Raw genomic sequence first — 19,943 nt, 5'->3', positions numbered from 1 at the left:
GTAAATGGAATATAATTTATTACGTTTTGATTTATTTTTGTTTTCTTGTAAAAAAAACCCGTAGCAAGGAACATGAAAACTGTCACCCATATCATCTTAGAACGCACAAACTATATAAAGTTCAAATTCCGAGCGCGCAGTGCCTACATATCCGCTCTCTTTCTGTCGCATAACTCGTACCTTTTCTGACGAAATCAAGGTTTTAGGCTTTATTAGTTCAAATAACACACAACATTATAATTAATTATTATACTTGTATTAAAAACAATTCCTATATTGAGATTAAACTAATTTTATCTTCCTCTTAATCTACCTCCACTAATAGGTACTTTGTAGTAAGCACAGTAAAAAAAAGTTTTCAATATAAATACTTATCAAGGAAAGTTTGGTTAGAATTAGGTTTTCATGCCTTGCCACCTGTAGTTATGATAGGAGTTGTTTAGCCCCGCAGGACTTGGGAGTAAGAGCCTCACTGAAATATAAGCCTGCACATATGATTAACTTTTAAAATTTTCGACATTTCTGTAATTCTTAATTATCTGTAATACTTGACTTTTAAAATCAATTTTTAAATCATCATGAATTTTCTTAACATCAGGCAAGATTGACATCAAGAAGTCCCTATCAGGATCCTCATATTTCACACATTTGCATTTACTGTACGACAAATCTATTTCTGGTTCTATGAATAATTGCATTTCTGATTTGTCAATACTTTGTCTAGCTTTATCATCTCTTTTCCTTTTTTTTGGACCTTCCAATGACGAAATTTTTTCTTCAATCTTATCTTGTTGCTCTACTCCAGAATCATTTTCAGAGGTCTCATCATCTGAAGTAGGTACATTAGGTATATCGTCTCTGAGACATTTTAAAAAAGACAATTTCTTAAAATATATGTACTTTTTTCTTTTTCGATCTCCACTATTTTTTTGCTTTCCAATTTCTCTATTAAAACAATCACGTAGACTCTTCCACTTTCGTTGTAATTTGTGACCTGTAATGTGTGACAAGTGAATATATTTTTAATTTTTCCAAATTCCATAATTAAGTGCTTTGGGCAATAAGTAACAAATTTATTTTAAAATTATGGCCGTGTTCGTCGGCGTATTTTTGGACAAACCTTTTATTGCGCATGTCCAAAAGATGTCATGGCAACGCCATAACAAGTTGCTGGTCAAGTCGTAAACAACGTCTTAATTGTTTATTCATGATTAAAATAATAAAAGCTAAACATAATTTATACATAAGCCAAAATTGTCTAACAGCCGCACAAATAATTTATTTAACACTATGATAGTTATTTTTTTATTTTGGAACATATGGATATGGATTACTTGGAAAATTTTAAAAATTTAATTGTTTTTATTTTATGAAATAAGAGGGCAAACGAGCAAACGGGTCACCTGATGGAAAGCAACTTCCGTCACCCATGGACACTCATAGCATCAGAAGAGATGCAGGTGCGTTGCCGGCCTTTTAAGAGGGAATAGGGTAACAGGGGAGGGTAGGAATGGGAAGGGAAGGGAATAGGGGAAGGTAGGGAAGGGAATAGGGTAGGGGATTGGGCCTCCGGTAAACTCACTCACTCGGTGAAACACAGCGCAAGCGCTGTTTCACGCCGGTTTTCTGTGAGAGTGTGGTATTTCTCCGGTCCAGCCGGCCCATTCGTGCCGAAGCATGGCTCTCCCACTGGTTTGTTCATTGCAACGCCACCAACAAATTGCAATTGGGTTAAATGTCAAGTCGTAAACAGTTGTCGTTGCCATGGCATAACATGATTTGGACATGCGCTATAACTAGGTTTTGCAGCGAATGCGCTAAAAATTACGCCGACAAACACGGCCTATGTAATGCTAAGTACTCCAAAGACTTCTGTTTAAACTGATGTAGACGGGCCATACGCACCAAATTGTCCACCGTTCCAATAGAGCTAATTCACACCGTTACAGTCAGTCTTCACTGGCGCGCTGTACGCGACGGTCGTATGCGAGTGTGTACGGTTAGCAAATAAATTTTTAAAACAAACTTAGTTTTATTTTCAGATACTAATTAATGTAATCAAAGGGCAAAATGCTATCTTGTGTAAAAATAAAAAGATTTTGTAAAAAATATATAAATAAATCTTCAGGGATTACCTTTCACAGGGTAAAGGTTCACAATAGATGAATAATTTTTACCTGGCTACAGCAAAGCAAAAAGTAAGAGTTATGTGTCTCACAGGCTATGTATGTATGTTTGTTTAAGTTACCGTTAATTTACGTAAGCCAGTTAGAGTGAAAATTCACGCGGTATTCTGCAGATTTTCTGGGTGAGTAAGTTAAAGTGCAAAAAATTGATTTTATTCTTACATTACTAGACAATCTGCAGAATATCTAGGTAATCGGCAGTCTACCGACCATGCACGGTATGTTGCTTAAAAGAGGTTCTTGTTTGATTAAATCATATTATTTAGTTGTAGGTATAGGGATTATTGAATATAATTTTTAGGACATTAACAAAGGAATAAAATATTAAAATTTAAGTAATTAAAATATTACTGCACTCATAAAATATAACAGATCAAATCAACTAGAAAAAAAAAACAATAATAAACAATTAAAAACAGTCTAATGTTAGCCATACACGCAACGGTCTACCGGAGAGGTCTACCTGTGCAGGTATGCCTGCGCAAGTAAATCGGAATGTGTGTGAGAAATGGGAATAGGCCTGTGCAGTTGCTTGGACCTGCGCATTCGACCGGCGCAAAATCGAGAATCAATTCTTTCGAGTGACACCTGCGCAGGCATACCTGCAGGTGACCCCTCCGGTAGACCGTAGCGTGTGTGGTAGCCATAACCTTCGTCTTGAGGTTCGAGCGCTTGGAGTTCCGCCACAAAGTGAATTTTAGCTCCTTTGTGGTGAGAGTCCCGACGCACCATCTACCGACCTTCGAGAAGGAGGAGTTCTGGCCGATTGGAGTCGTCTACAGGAAGTTCCGAGGACGACTTCCGAATACGTCGCGCCCACGTCGCAGACAATACGTTTTTAGTGTTTTAGTTTTTAGTATAATTGTATGTATGTTAGTCTATAAGGTATTTATATTATGGGCCAAGACGCCTGAGATAAATAAATAAATAAAATAAGGTGCTAGCATGCTTAAGTCAAAAATTTTTAGGACATAAACGAAGGAAGAGTTTAGTCAAGAATGTGAAAGAGTGACGTTAATGTGTTTTTTCCCAAGATTTTCTTTTTTTTATTTTTATTTATTTATTTTTGTTTATTTTCCTAAGATTGTTCTGGATTTTTAATGTGTTTTATTGGTAGAATATTAACCATTGGATATTTATTATCATGCACAAGTATAGGCCAGTGATACAACTTCCAGAAACGTGCCTTTTGTGTTCCCTCCTAAACACCATCGAAAGTTTTAGTAAAGCTTCTACCATTTTACTGAATCGACCGACTTGAGTCCTTGACTTTTACTTTGACTTTGACTAGACTTTGGACTTTACTAACGGCCGTTCCCAATATTTGATCTATCTCTGGTTTTGCCCTACTAGAGATAGGAATAGCTCACATTAGACATTAGAGACATATATTTTATGTCAATTATGAGCTATTCCTATCTCTAGTAGGGCAAAACCAGAGATAGATCAAATATTGGGAACGGCCGTTGATAGAAAATCGATGCTAAAAATTGTTACAAGAACATAGTTTTCCCGCTACTTATTTGACACTTGCCATGGCTATATAGCGGAAGCGCCATAATAAGAAAAAAATAAACAAAGGATAAAATATTCAATATTAACTTCAATGTTGTTGTTGTTAATGTTACTCCACTGATAAAATATAACAGACCAAATCGTCAAACATAGCAACAGAGGGGTGCAGTCCCAGCGGAGGAGCGTAACAAAAGTGTTTAGTTCACTGTCTTCGGCCATTCAACGATGTACTATCAGTGTAGTTGATTCCTAGGCAGATCGCGGACCTAAGTAATTTGGTCGCGTTTTATCAAACCCATCCGACCGATGACAGCTAACATTGAATTGACATAAGCCGACCATATGACGTAGGTACGTCAACTGCCTGGGAATCAATTTCCTCGATAGTACCATTCGTTACTATGCAAACTAACTAGGTAAAGTACAAAAAATAACTTTTTTGGTTTAAATTTCACACTTTACCGGATGGCATCAGGAAATCTGCAGATTACCTAGTTAATTTGAAAATTAACATATTCCGCATTCTATCGGTAACATATATACAATGCATTCGACGCTTCACACTGACCTCACCCGCGCACGCCCTTTGCAGGTACTATTAAATACCAGTTAATTGTAAGTTGTAGCTTAAGTTTAATTAATATTATCATTAAAAACATTATATTTAATAACGAAATTTTTTTCTTAATTTGTAATAGACTTTTTTGCAGTCAGTACTTGCGGGCGTTTGTTTACGATCTTATGGCCTGATCTTATACCCATACTACGTGACCTACTTTTTAAGATTTTTTGACTCCCCCGCTCCCCCTGGTGACCACACGTAGTATATGGCAAGACCCCTTCAATTGTTCACGTGGTATTGACAAGAATCATTTTAATCATTTTGTAAGTAGAAAGAGTAATCTAGCAAATGAAAATAACTTGACTCATATTTGTGTTTATTAAGTTATTTATAACAAAAGACTTTGAATGTCAATAATAACTAGATATCGCCCAATGGTCGAAATTCGACCTTAGTTTCAAAGACATTAGGACTACTACCTATATTTTGTAAAAAAAAAATATTGACTTTATCATTATTTTTTTTCAACTCTAGCCGTGTAAGCATTGTCTAATAGTATCTAAGATTCAATAAAAAAAAACTATAATTTACATTTTCAATTTGTCACCTTGTTGTCAACAGACTTCAACCATAAATATAAGAGTAATTTGTATGTACAGGCTTGTTACTCAAAAATCTGTCATCTTTCCTAGTGTGTGTGTTGTAGTGTGTGTAATGTTTTATTTGTTAAAAAAATGTATGATAAAAGCATAATTTTAAAATAATATTAGCTCGATACACTCCTTCACCATATAAACTATAACTGTGCAAAATTTAATTTACCTACGTTTCCCAATTTTTCGTCAAAAGGGATACAAAGTTTTTCGCTTGCGTATTAAATATTAATATATAGATAATTAATACTACTTACTTAATAAAATATGGGAATAAAAAACTATCACCAAACCATACTTTGATACCCAATAGTTTGCCAAAAAGAAAATATACTTGACACCAATATTTAAGATAATATTATATTTTATGCTATACAAGGTGTAACAAAACTATGTGATGTGGATGTGTGTACTTTAGGATGTGTACGTGTTCCTTATTGTGATTTTACTGTGAAAGTAGCAGCGCCGAATGAGCAAATTTTTTTTTCTTTTGTATGGGCATTGGGCAAGCGCCCCAGTGTAACGATTCTCTTAGATAAAAAAAAAAAATTATATATATATATATATATATATATATATATATATATATATATATATATAATAATAGTCTAAAATTACAATAGAACAATCAGAGAAATTAATTTCTAGGCAGATGGCGGACCTAAATTATAAATAGCTTTAAAGTTAAACCCAACCAACAGATCACAATTAACATTGAATTAACATGATCCGACTACATGATGTTGTTCTGACAACTACCTAGGATTTAGGATTCAATTTCCTCGATGGCACATACTAGCTATTTTAGTCACGACTGTAGTTCAAATTGTAATCGAACACCAAACATAATAAATGATCACCAAGCTTTACAGCTTCACCAAACTTTAAAATGCCTGACAAGTGACAGAAGTGCCTGTTTTTTTAGTGACTGTTGGCTATAGCATATAAATAAATAACCATAATAAATGCCGGTGTCAAGTATTAAATTGCGAGAAAAAAAAATTCGTATGACGTTTCTCTCGTCGAATTTGACTACATGACAAAACTCTAGACCCACTCCCCCCTCTTGTGACTGAGCGTAGTATTTTGAAGACCCGTCCCTAAATGGGTCACATAGTATGGGTATGTTCCCTTACGCTTGCATTCGGTATTATAACCGAACACCATAGACCATCCTTGTCACTCTTGTTACAAAATAATATTGGCATCTCGCCCTTGACTACGAAGATATATTTTTGTTTGTGTGTGTAATGTTTTGAGTCTATTTGTTTTAGGATTGCTTTTCAAATGTCATTTCGTAGAGTATGGCATGTCTACCTCAGTTTAAATAGAAGTCTTTGAAGTACTCAATATGGTTTTGCTTGATAGTTTTACTCCGAATCGAAGGAAATGACATATTTGACATATTTAATTCAACCGAGCCAGCTGAAGCGAGCCTTCGAGCTGTAACTTTTGCAGTCCACATGGTGGTTATTGCTCGATTTGGAGTACAACTATGGAGAAAAAACCGTATGTGAGTACTTAACATAATACAAGATTTTGCCCGCGGCTTCGCTTGCGTTAAGAAGTATTATTATATACAAACTTTCATCCCCAATGTTGATAATAATAATTAATGGCTTTACTATGGAGATTATTTTCGAAAAAAAAATGCATTGTAATATTTTGTAGTCAGTAGTAGCCAGTAGGAGCATATATTATACTTTAACGGCCGTTCCCAATATTCTATCTATCTCTGGTTTGACATACAACCGATCGCAGCTAACATTGAATTGAGATAAAATATATGTCTCTAATGTCTAACAGCCGTTCCCAATATTTGATCTATCTCTGGTTTTGCCATACTAGAGATAGGAATAGCTCTCATTAGACCTTAGAAGTAGGGCAAAACCAGAGATAGATCAAATATTGGGAACGGCTGTAAATCTGTGAGTAGGAGACTAGACAGTAGGCAAGAAACAGAATGATGATTATGAACAAAATGAATGTCTATGATGTTGACTTACAAATAGCGTTCCTGTCTTTACTGCTTAGGTTTTTGTAATCTTTTGTAAACCATTCACATATTTCTTCCCATGCCTTAATTCTTTCCCTTCTAGTAAAATTTGCATTAAAATCCCAAACGGCAGGACGAAATTGAACCTCTGATATAAATCGATCAATATCAATTGAGGCGTCGTGATGCATCGTTTATGCGATGTTAACAGGTAAATTAGTAGCATACACTAAGATTAAAAAATTATCTGTGAATTATATTTTATCCGATGTAGTTATTATTTTCGAAATCAATAAAAATACAAACTGTTTGAAAAACAAAACAATCAGAACAAATTTTTTTCACTGTCAAAAGATTTATTTTCTTGGCAACTTGACACTGATGCAGGGTTGCTAGCAATGCCAGCCTAAAGCCGGGTCTCCACTAGGCAACATTTAGCGCGCGACACGTGACGCTCAACATGTACGGCAACGCTGCACAACAGCGCGCGATGTTGCCAGCTGACGCGCAACATGACGCGCGGCTTGTTGTTTGTTTAAAGAGAATTGCATCAATTGTCGTCTAGTGGAGACGCGCGCAACAATGTCCGTAGTGTGGTCTAACGAACAAGTGCTCAAATTAAGCGAACTGTACCAAAACAGTGCTTAGTATGTTTGTGCAAATATTACTAATTTATGGTTTGTATAGTAAATTATTGTATTCTCAGTGCGCTGGCTGCCGGGCGGACTCTGTTGTTTTGCAGACGACGGGGCGAGGTGGTACACAAAGCACACGACTAGTGGAGATAGAGAGAATAGAGCTAGCTGCCACCTCGCGCCGCCGCGCCGTCTGCGTTACTGCATGTAAACTGGTTTGATCCACAGACATGCCGCGCCGCCAGAGCCCGCCGGGGACCTGCGGAGCGGTCTTGTTGCTCTTGGTGTGCGTTGGTAATACACATTGTAGGATTCCCTTTGTGTTATCGTTCGCGGTGAAATTGACCGATCCGCCCCGCCCCGTCGTGTGCAAAGCGCCTCTGATCCGACGGGCTACGCTCCTTAAAATATTCTCCGTGTTATAATACCTACATATTTTGTAAATGCTATCATATAATTATGTGCTTCCTTTTTTAAATTTGTTGATATTTTTAACTACAGTCTACAAAATATATATGTATTAAACTTAGAATTCTAGTAATAAATACTAAGACATACAAATAATTATCCATATTTTGCCAATCCCCCGCATTCGCCACAATTAAAACAAGTAAATAAATACGAACATAGGTACTTTGCATAATTTTCTGCATTCATTGACTAAACAAATTGCAGCACCATCTTGACTTGTTAAGTCAAAGTTTTTTTTTAATAATATGAAAATAAGGGGGCGAACGAGCAAACGGGTCACCTGATGGAAAGCAACTTCCGTCACCCATGGACACTCGCAGCATCAGAAGAGCTGCAGGTGCGTTGCCGGCCTTTTAAGAGGGAATAGGGTAATAGGGGAGGGTAGGGAAGAGAAGGGAAGGGAATAGGCGAGGGGATTATGCCTCCGGTAAACTCACTCACTCGGTGAAACACAGCGCAAGCGCTGTTTCACGCCGGTTTTCTATGAGAACGTGGTATTTCTCCGGTCGAGCCGGCCCATTCGTGCCGAAGCATGGCTCTTACATAAAACTTATATAAAAACTGGTGCTCGGAAGTCGGAAGTTGGACTTGGAGTTTGGTGCACGACGCATACCGCATACGGCATACCTGATACCAGAAAGTATCGTTATATTTACCGGTATTTTCATAACGATATTTTTTGGTTATGTTACTAGATATCGATAAAAAAAATACCGTTATCTGGCTACCATTATGAAAATACCGGTACGTAACGATATTTTTTCGGGTATTCGATAACGTTATGAAGCCCTGCGTAAAGTAGATGCGTAGACAGACAACGTTGTTCATCAAAATTCCCGCACTGACTTTCAACGTGTTGGGCAACTTGTTGTCCAGCATGTTGCGCGTGAATTGTTGCTTAGTGGAAACGAGGCTTTAGAATTTTTTTCCTGGTAGTTTGTACTGCGTACACTACGAGCTGCTCAAAATCTCGTATTTTGGTTTTCAAACCTCGTACATTCAATAACTTATAAAAGGTTGTAAAACCGAAATGCTTTGATTATATACTACACGTGTGTACTAGTGTAGTATATAATCAAAGGGGGTAGTTCTGATTTTTATAATAAGTAATAAGCATAGCTGGGCATTAGCTCGTTAATCCATTAATCGTTAATTAACGAAGTTAACATTTTGATTAACGGATTAACTTTTAAAAATATTAACGGACTCGTTAACTTCCGTTAATATGCAGAAGTCCGTTAATCGTTAATCCAATGCCTACTATTTACCGCACGGCACCGCGGCGGCGCGGCGCGAAAACAGGTTCAGACCGTTAGTATGAAACGACCACCTCATTACGTACAACATACTTATTACTAATAAGTAATAAGTATGTTGTATGTAATGAGGTGGTGATGACAAATTATTTAATTTTTGTAACCTCGAAATCCTTCCGGAACATTGTTATTCATCAGAAACCATTAAATTTTGATCAGTTTTCAGTTTTTGCCATTTTTTACCACCATTGACCTGTTTAATGGTAGAAGTCATTAAAAATTATTTTAAAGTACACTAAATTTGTAAAAAAATGAAAATAGTTGGGTCTCGATAAACTGAATAGTTTCAAAGATACAGCTGTTCAAATGTTTACAAATTCTCAAAAAAAAAAATTCACTACGTCGTATCATAGGTCGTATGAAGAAGACATGGAAATGGCTGTGGTTACCAGGGCCGTCTCTAGCCCATGTGGCGCCCGTGTGCAAACATTACCCTAGTGCCCCCTAAAAAGCGCGCGCGCGGACAAAATCAAATGGGTACAAAGTAAAAGTCCGGATTGTCCGGCTGCTTAAGGGTGAGGACTCTGAGCGGTGGCTTCTTTCGTTCCACCAGAATCAGACGAACTATAACAGCACATCAAGTTACCACATAGGTACTGTCAAATTTCTTCAATATAAAATAGATAACAAACTCTATTGTTATTTGTTTGTAGATTGAAGTTTTTTTCGGTTTTGACCATGATGTGCTCTTGAGTATTGACTGACCCTAACAAGCCTAACCCCAAAACATAAATTTTATATCGCTTAAGCACTTCAATTTTACTTTAAATTTCATGTTCTATACTTATTAAATATCACATCATCACAACATCGGTATTAATCAATTTCATTATTCGATTTCATTGAAGAGCTCTAACTTCTCTACATCAGAAGAGCCAACATGGCACAGTTTGTTTTCTAAATTAGAACACTGTGCTTTTTTGTATCTAAATCCAAATCCAAGTCCTATCGCTCGTTTTTTCAAAATAGGTAGTGGTACCTATTTTGAAAAAACGAGCGATAGGACACTCACTATTACACCAAATAATATAATCTTCATTTATGTGTTTTAAGGTTCATTTCCCTTTGAAAAATAAAGATTATAATATTTATATTGCAACAGCTGAGCCGCTCATGGCGCGCCTTGCTTTGCTGTAATTCTCCAAATATAAAAAGAGCTTCGGATATTACACAAAAATGTTTGCAAACTAGAGTTCTTTTTACGTTGGTCAATAAAACGTGGCGGCCGGCCAGAGCGCGCGCGCGCCGAGTGCGAGCGGCGCTCGGCGCCCCTAGGACCGCGGCGCCCGTGTGCACCGCACACATTGCACCTAAGGGAAAGACGCCCCTGGTGGTTACTATTAGCCGGTCAGCATCCACTTCTGCTTGTAGTGTAAGAATATTGTTCCTCTCCAGTTGCACCTTTTATCCTTGTTCCTGACATTCAATAGGAACTTATCGTGAACAACTGGAGCAGTGGTTGTCTCGTCAAAGATAACAGGGAGGGCTTTGCTCCAACTCTACGGAGAAGTTCCAGAGCTTTTGGTGTTTTTTTCTGAAGCGTCATAATATAGTTGATACCCATCGAAAACCACGATTAAGTATATACGAGCCGTAGTGACTTTTCAAGTATTGGAATTTGGACATACCTGGCACCGATTTCTATAAAAGACACATTCTGAGGCCACATAACTTTGTGGAGCGGATGTCCACTATAATAAAACTCCTGTGACGACCTCAACTTCAACCGCCACGCAAAGTTAATATTATGTATAGGCCTCTTGGATATCGTTGCTAAGCTACGGCAACGCCGCGGGTCGGTTGACGGCGGAAACTAAGGGCGCTTTTCTCATATGATTCTCATACAAGTCACTGCACTTTTTTGGTATTGTTTATATTTTTAGCACAATAAAAAGTAATGAGCCAAATTATTATTGATTGTGGACTTCATAATATTTTCGCAGACTTTTTCCGCGGAATATCAGTACTTATCGAAAGCTATATTTACTTAAATATAGCTTTCGATAAGTATCGTGAAGTAACACGATCATGAAATATTCTTTCAAATTCATTAAATATGATTTTTTACTTTGTATTTATTTATTTGTAAGATCATCTTCTTAGTTATTACTTATTACTAAAAACAAGTTGCTTACCTAATTAAAAATTATAGAGCACAAACTAATTCCAAAGCAATCATGTCAATGAAGTCTTCAAAATCCATGATGATGGAGAACGAATCATCCACGTCAAAGTAATACCGCAGACCACAGTAGGTAATCAACTGTACGACGTGAAAGTGGAGCTATGTATTGAATAATCTAAACAAATATATTTCAGCAACTTTTCAACTATACATGCAAAATAAAAATGGAAAATGCAAATGTATTTCATTATCAAAGAATTTTTTCTTTAATTTTTATGGTTAATATGTAATAATATATTAATCATAAAAATGCCATGGGCCCCCGACCCAAATGGGCAAAAAAATTTAAGTATAAAATATTGATTATCATAAACGTGACGATTTTTACTAATAGAGCCCCATCAATTTGCCACGGGCTTCGGATCTTATAGTTACGCCACTGTCTATGTCCTTTTTCGGGACTCTTAAGAATATATTATGGAGTTATCCCTGCCAAATTTCAGCAAAATCTATTCAGCAGTTTAGGCGTTAAGAGGTAACAGACAGATACACTTTCGCACTTATAATATTATTAGCATAGCTGGGCATTAACTCGTTAATCCGTTAATCGTTAATTAACGGAGTTAACATTTTGATTAACGGATTAACTTTTAAGTTAACTTTTAAAAATATTAACGGAATCGTTAACTTCCGTTAATATGCAGAAGTCCGTTAATCGTTAATCCAATGCCTACTATTTACCGCACGGCACCGCGGCGCGGCACGGCGCGAAGACGGGTTCAGACAGTTAACTTATGAAACGACTAGTGCCGGGCGGGCGAGCAGCGCGGCGCCGCGGCACGGCAGCAGCGAGTGAAACATATACAATACTAGATTTTAGATTACTCAGTGCTGGTGCTTATAGAGAGTGATTAGTTTATTGTTGCATATCATTTGCATGTTGATAAAGAAGAGTGCAGTATAATTTAGTTAGGTAGAATACAATAATTATAGAAGTACTTTGTTTTGTCCCTAACATTTTAACTTTCAAAACCTTAAACCAACAGGTTTTGTACTTACACTAACGCAATGTTATAAGTAACAAAAATGCCATATTACATATTAACGGATTAACGATTAACGTTAACTTGCGTTAAATCGTCCGAAATGTTGGCTGGCTTTAGCGTTTAACGAAGCTAACATTTTTTTAACGGATTAACGATTAACGAAGTTAACTATTTGATTAACGGTGCCCAGCTATGATTATTAGTAAATTAGTAATATCAGTAATTAGTATATTAGTATGATTATATTATAAATGCGAAAGTGAATATTGAAGGAATTAGTAATAAATATTGAACCGACAATAATTTTATTTACTTATATCGTTTTTTTCAATTACAATATATTATTATACATAAAACAATGATATTAAAAATAACTTGCGCGTGATATTTTATTAATATTCATGCGAGATTTAGATTTAAGCCTGATTAATAATCGGCAAGTTGATTTCGATACGTTTCCCAATTCCGTCTCAGAAACGAATAAAACATTAATTCACGATTCCGAGATTGGGAATATTTGCACCCTACAATACAACAGTACCGCCCATATTTTCCTTATTCAGAGTACTTTTTAACGTTTTCAACGTGTTTTCATTTTTAACTAGTAAACCGTATTTCACAGCTGATCGCGCTCTGACACCCACGTGTTGCCTGAATCTGCCACTCGTCGCGCCACTAAAGATATCCAATAGGCCTATAACCTACGAATAATAAAAACTAAGGAAAAGTAACTCCGTCAGAAAACATGCTCCACAACATCTAAACTAATAATATTATAAATGCGAAAGTATCTCTGTCTGTCTGTCTCCCTTTCACGCCAAAACTACTGAACCGATTGCAATGAAATGTTGTACACATCTATTCTAGAGCCTGAGAAAGGACATTGGCTACATTTTGATGAGGGAAAATGTCTTATTTCCATGAAAATATCGATATTTCTGTAAGAGGTGGTACCATGTTTAGCTACGTTTTCCGATTCTTTCGATTGTTATACCTACACGTTATCGAATAACTCACCTACCAACATAGATATCAGAAACAACAGCATACCAATAATAAATACTAAATAGTTAATGGGTAAAGCTAAAGTTGTGTAATGAAGGTAATTTGTGTATAGATAAATAAGCTCTAAAATTTGGTATAAAAAGATTAATTAAAAAAAATATATATTATGTGCACACTACACGGCTGTTTTGGGCATTTTGATTTAAGAGGTATCAGGGTTTTAAAAAGCTTTTGACACCAATTTTGTTGACACCGTGTGGTATAAACTCGTTGGCAAAATGAGCTACTACTTTCTTCTCATATTTTGGAGTTTCTCTCTCATGACTGGGAGCTGCATCTACTCATCTACTACGTTGGATGCAGCACCAGTGGATGAAGTTGACGCTCTGGCAACCTCTTGAGGCCGACTTCTCTCTAGATGCAGCAGTGTGTGATGCCTTCGACCACAACGTCGGCAACTCGTAGTTTGATGGCAGTTCTTGACGTTGTGGGTGTGTGAAAAACAATTGAAACAAAGCCTCTTGGATTGTATAAACTCTGATCTCTCTTGGGGAGACTTAGATTCGAATTGTTTGCATTGGTATAACAAGTGTGGTTTCTCGCACATAATGCAGCTTCTCTCATTTTGGATAGTTGAAGATTGATGGGCTTTAATTTCGTTGGACGGTGCAAAGCGTCGACCGGACTTGGAATCGGACAACATCTCTAAAGATAAGACCGCACTAAGCGTAACTGAACTGCAGCGGAACTGCTCGACACGACGCGTCAAAATATTCTTTGTATGAAATTATATGAGACAACACGCACTACGCGGCAACTGAACTGCACTGCAACTGAACTGCGCGGCAAAGTTGATCAACTGACCAAAAGTGTCGCGACTGGTCGCGACGTGTAGTTCCATTGCCGCGCAGTGCGGTTTGACAAACTTCATTTTCATAGTCAGTCAGCTGGTTGCAAGCGCTATAACCAGTTAAAATGTCCATGGACGAGGAAAAATGAATTGTAATAGGCCACTTGACCTATATTCAATTTCATTGAACAAATACATATTTCTAGTAGAACTTGGCCTAGGAAACCGTATTTCACCCTTATAATGAAATAAAAGCTTATGATTGATAAATAAAGTCGATTTGAAAATATGATTTTATGAAAATAGGATTTGTACTGACGAAAACGCTTTTGCGGTACTTCCGATTTGGATGTGACGTCATCGTACTCGTAATTTAATATATTTTATTTATCGCGCTCGTTATATGTAAGTTTATTTGTACATAAATAATAAGAATAAGCCTAGAAAGATTTGTAAAATATATTTTCTTGAATAGTTAAAATAAAACATCAGTTTTATATATTATCTCCATTTATTGTAGACGGGAAATGAAATGGCCAAAACTTTTCTCCAAAAATTTTTCAACATTACAAATGATTTCTAATTTCTCAGATTGCTCAGAGCAGAAGTTGCCTAGATACTGAATATATTTTTGTAGCGCTGCTGCAGTTCAAGTGCGGTATATCCAAAAATGACGCGTCGTGTCGCGCAGTTCCGCTGCAGTTCAGTTACGCCTAGTGCGGTCTTACCCTAAGGTTCTAAACTTCTTCTCTAAAAATGTAACTAACTCATTCCAGGTTGGGAAATCATCTGTCTCTTTACGGCTTACTTCCGACTCCCAGTCCGTCCTTGTTTCGTAGTCTAGCTTGGAGACAGTAATGTGAATAATAATCAGATCCCATTTATCCGTCTCAACTCCTAAATTCCGAAGTCGGGTGTGGCACCAAAAGAAAAAAATAGGCTGTTGATGAAAATGATAACGATCGATGAAGTGCATCTAAACTTGGCATTGGATTAGATTTCAACTCTTTTTTAGACCAAAAAGCTGTAGATAGGAACTTGGCCCCATTTTAACAGGTATGTTTTTGGTGGGATTTCAATACTTTTTTTCAAAAAATTATACCATTTTTTTTGTTTTGGTGCCACACCCGACTTAAATAATACCTTCGATATATGGTGCTAGTTGTATTTGTTAAACTATCAATAGAAGCGAAATTTTCAAGTAAACAGTATTTATTTAACCTATATCAACTCCCAAGCAGTCGAATTCGACCGCGTAAACAATAGATTTCCAAGAATCCGCGATCGGAGGATTAATAAGCTATAGCCTATACAGTATGCATTATACATGGGCTGCGTTCCAGATGACGTTAATTTTGACCAAAACGTTCAAAACGTCCCCTTCTGCCGTTCCCTTTGGCGACCGGGGTCGTTTTGATCGCGGCTATGACGTCACTCATGACGTCATCATTTTCGCTCAAAACGACCCTTGACGAAGATGGGTCAAAGTGGGCGTTCTAGTTTTTTTTTTAATTTTAACGTAACTATATCGCGAAAGCCATGTTCGGAAAGTTTTCAGGAGAGAGTAGAGACAAAAAAAACTTTATATTATTTCATTACAAATAATATTTTAATCAAATAAATTAAATAACATTTAATGAAATATTTTGATTGGAAAATAATTTGACCTTTCATTTAAAATAATAAATTGTTTTAAATGAAAGGTCAAACGATTTCTTACAAAATATAATAATTAATACTAATTTTTATCTTTTCTATACCTGTTGACTTACTCGTACTTGACTAAGCATTAAGCGGTATTGTTACCTAAAGTTTATATGTATATTGTGGCAATAGTCAATATTCAAAGTACATGTGGTTATGTTATTAAAATATGATTCAATGTGAAAACTCAAATATAATACAAGTTTAACTATATTAAAATATGAGTAATTAAGTAAAAAAAATGTAATACTAAAAACGAAACAAATATAATGTTATGTATTTTATTTGTACTTTTATTTACGACTTGAAGAAAAGGATCGTAATATCTAAGTTCGGTTCAATGTACCTATGTATAAAAAATATACTTAGTTCTTTTTTAAAACTTTTCCCAAAACGCTCAAAACGATCCATAATCCGTTCCACTTGGGTTTGTATCACTGACGCTCACAAGCTAATGGAACGGGAAAAACTACGGTCTTGAGCGTGAGCGTTTCTAACGTCATCTGGAACGCGGGGATGATGACAATATTTTAAACCAAACCTCCCACCCTCCTCATCGTATTATCATTGTATCACTGGCGTATAAGAATTTTTACCTATAGTTCGTAGAGGAGCCGACTCGCGCTTGACCGATTTCTTCTTAATTTTTTTATTAATCTACATATTAACACACGACCTGAGTGTCAAATTTCATTACGTTAGGAAAATTGGAAGTGGTATCTAAAGTTCTTAGATGAACCGACTCACGCTTGACCGATTTCTCACATTTCTCAATTTTTAAAAGCTTTTATTTAACTTGCTCTGTATGTATGTAAGTATGTATGTTCGGGTGAAATCTTGCAACTCAATTTTGAAGTAGATATATTCAACCGATTGATCTGAAATTTTGCATACACGTTTAGTTTGGATGACAATGCACGATATGGTATGTGACATCACTCTAAATCCAATATGGCCGACCATCCAAGATGGCGAAATAGTTATTTTCCATGCAGTCCTACAATATGGATATTAAATGAAAGGGCTTTTTGAGAGTAACTCGAAAACTAATGTAATGTCATTCTACATCCAATATGGCGGCTCATCCGAGATAGGGGAATAGATATTTTTAATGCACTACTGCAATATGGGTATCAAGTGAAGGAATTTTTCACGCGACTGTATATAACACAAGCGTAAGCTTTCTCGCTTGCATCACAGAAACCCAGTAATTCTATATCTTGTTTTGTTTCGCCAATCCATCTTTTCAGAATTATGTTGTGAATTAATGGCAATTCTATTTTTAGTTTCTGCCATTCTTTCTCAATATTTTGGGGAATTTCGTCGTCCCAATCAATGTTTAGAGTCCAAACCCTTTGAAATAGTAATTTTGCAGTGATGGTCACCGGAGACAGCCATCCCAGCGGATCATAAAACTTCGAAATTTCGGACAATAATAGTCGTTTTGTTAATTGTGTTGTACTTTGTTTTACAGGCCATTTTAGGTGAAAGGTGTCGCTGCTGGTGTTCCAGGTAAGTCCCAACGTTTTTGATGTTTCATCAGTTTTGAAGTCGAAGCTGTTTGTTGTTGAAATTTGCTCTTTAGGTAAGTCTTCTAATAAAGTTGGGTAGTTGCTGGATCATTTTCGTAAATTCATTCCCGCACCTTTTAGTAAATCGATTAGGGACCGCTGTAACTTCTTGGTGGCTTCGAGTGATCGTTCACCACTCACAAGGTCATCTACCAAGAAGTGGTTTTCCAGGACCTCTGCAGCTGCAGCGGGGAACTTATGACCATCATCCATGGCGAGTTGTTTCAGTGTACGTAAGGCCAGCCAAGGAGCGGGTTTGGTACCGTAGGTCACTGTACAAAGTTGATATTCTTGAAGAGGCTGTTCTGGTGAATCCCGCCAGATAATTTTTTGCAGATGTTGCTGATCTTCATTTATCCACACACATCGATACATTTTTTCGATGTCAGCAGTGAAGGCAAATTTGTATGTTCTCCACTTCAAAATAAGCGACTGAATATCTTTTTGAAGATTTGGGCCTTTTTCTAAAAGGCTGTTCAAACTGTGGCCACTCGATGTTTTTTGAGATGCATTAAAGACTACTCTCAATTTGGTCGTTGTAGAGCTCTCTTTCAGAACGCCGTGATGTGGTAAGTAACAGTCGGCGGGTGTTATATGAGACGAAAGTTTCATATGGCCAAGGTCCGCGTATTCTCTGATAAATTCTTTGTACATAGTTGAAAGTTTTTTTATTTTTAGCGAGCCGTTTTTCCAGTTGTAAAAATTGTGAGACCGCGATGGGTCTCGACGAACCTAATTTTTCTTCAAGGTCAGGGCGGAGTGGCATCTTCACAACATATTTTCCGTCGGCAGCTAGTTGTACTGTTCTCGAATAAAATTGTTCACACTGATCGTCCTTGGAAATATCTTCCGAATTATGTATTTCTTCGCTTTCCCAGTATTTAGCTAATTCGTCAAAATTCACCAAGGTCACGTGGCAATTAAAAGTTTTCATTTTCCCACATAGGATCCATCCTAGATGTGTCTGTTGTGCCACAGGGGATTGACAGCTTCCTTTTAAAACTCCATCCAGTATAATGTTAGAGTAAACATCGGCACCCAAAAGTAAGTCGATGGGGCGCGAAATGTTGAAGTCAGGATCAGCCAGCTGTAAGTTTTCCAGATGAGGCCAGTTCGATTTTTCGAAAGTAGCATTCGGTAAGTTATTTGTAAGTTTTTTCATTATAAGTGCTTGTACTTCGAAGTCGTATTCGGAGTGTATTGATTTACAGGATAAGTTTAGTTGACCCCTGCAATCACCAGATACTGAACCAACCCCCGAGATGGTAGCGGCGAACCTCTTCCTCGGCAGGCGTAATATCTGTGCAGCATTTTCTGTTATTAAGTTTACTTGCGAGCCCTGATCCAAGAGGGCCCTAGGTTTAACGTAAGTGCCATCATAGGCCTTTATTTTCAGTAGAGTTGTAGTTAGTAAAATTTCAGTTTTATCCGATGATAAGTGATTCGAAGCTTGTTGCTGAGAAGAGGACGCTTGTTGTCCAAGGTTATTTTTGCCATTCGCTGGAATTACCCAGTTCACGTTGTGTAACATGGTATGATGTTTCATGTTAAACTCCTTACATGTTTTCGCCGATTTATATTCTTCGTTATTGTGGCTATAGAGACAATTTTTGCAGAGTTTCAACTTCGCGACGGTATGATTCCGCTGGGCAATATCCATGTTAATAAATTTAGCACATTGCATTAAAACATGATTTCCATTACAATTCGGGCATTTTCCATAAGTAGCGTGATATTATAAGTTTTCTTAAAATCATATGTAAATTTTTTTACAGGTTGTTTGTTGTTAGCAGGTTTCCAATGAGATGTTTTTTCGGAAGTGGTATTTTTCGCAGATTTTGTTGACTTTGCAGTTTCATATGCCATAAACTTGCACTCCAAAAAATATAAAAAGTCTTGCAAATTTTGTAATTCTCTGTGATCTCGGATTTCGTTCATATAATCATTTAAAGTTGTTGAATCTAATTTTGGTAACATTAAATGCACGATCATTGGATCCCACGTTGCCGTATCCAGCCCGATGTTAGCTATGCCGTTCATGCACTCCTTGATGGCGTCATGCATTTTTTTGAGATTGTTGGCGTCAGGTTGCTGTATAACAGGGAGACTCATCATTGTATTGAAAAACGATGAAAATTGTAGGCGGCGATTATCATACCGTTGCACTAAAATATCTGTAGATAGGAATTGTAGATTTCAGCACGGACGGATAAATGCTGTATCAGACTTTCTGCTTCCCTCTTCAATTTAGTTTTCAGGTGTTTCATTTTTTGTGCTTTATTAATTGTTGGGTTGTTATGAATTGTTT

The 19,943-nt window shown here is 36.8% G+C and overlaps 1 protein-coding gene and 1 long non-coding RNA gene across 2 annotated transcripts; both read right to left on the bottom strand.

Annotated features, from left to right (window-relative positions):
- Window positions 1-248: 248 nt before the first annotated feature.
- On the bottom strand, window positions 249-7,220 carry LOC121739218. Its single transcript, XM_042131572.1, has 3 exons — window positions 6,923-7,220; window positions 460-994; window positions 249-383 (listed from the first exon to the last, which is right to left on the bottom strand). Exons 1-2 carry the CDS (start codon window positions 7,101-7,103, stop codon window positions 498-500), a joined length of 678 nt encoding a protein of 225 aa, XP_041987506.1. The 5' UTR covers window positions 7,104-7,220; the 3' UTR covers window positions 249-383; window positions 460-497.
- Window positions 2,908-4,091, bottom strand: LOC121739219. Its single transcript, XR_006037413.1, has 3 exons — window positions 4,013-4,091; window positions 3,356-3,357; window positions 2,908-2,918 (listed from the first exon to the last, which is right to left on the bottom strand). It is a non-coding gene; the product is annotated as an uncharacterized LOC121739219 (long non-coding RNA).
- Window positions 7,221-19,943: the final 12,723 nt, after the last annotated feature.

Source organism: Aricia agestis, chromosome Z, assembly GCF_905147365.1.
Source record: "Aricia agestis chromosome Z, ilAriAges1.1, whole genome shotgun sequence".
Classification (NCBI taxonomy): domain Eukaryota; kingdom Metazoa; phylum Arthropoda; class Insecta; order Lepidoptera; family Lycaenidae; genus Aricia; species Aricia agestis.
Note: the sequence above shows the minus strand (reverse complement) of the source record. Positions and strands in the feature narration are given on the sequence as shown.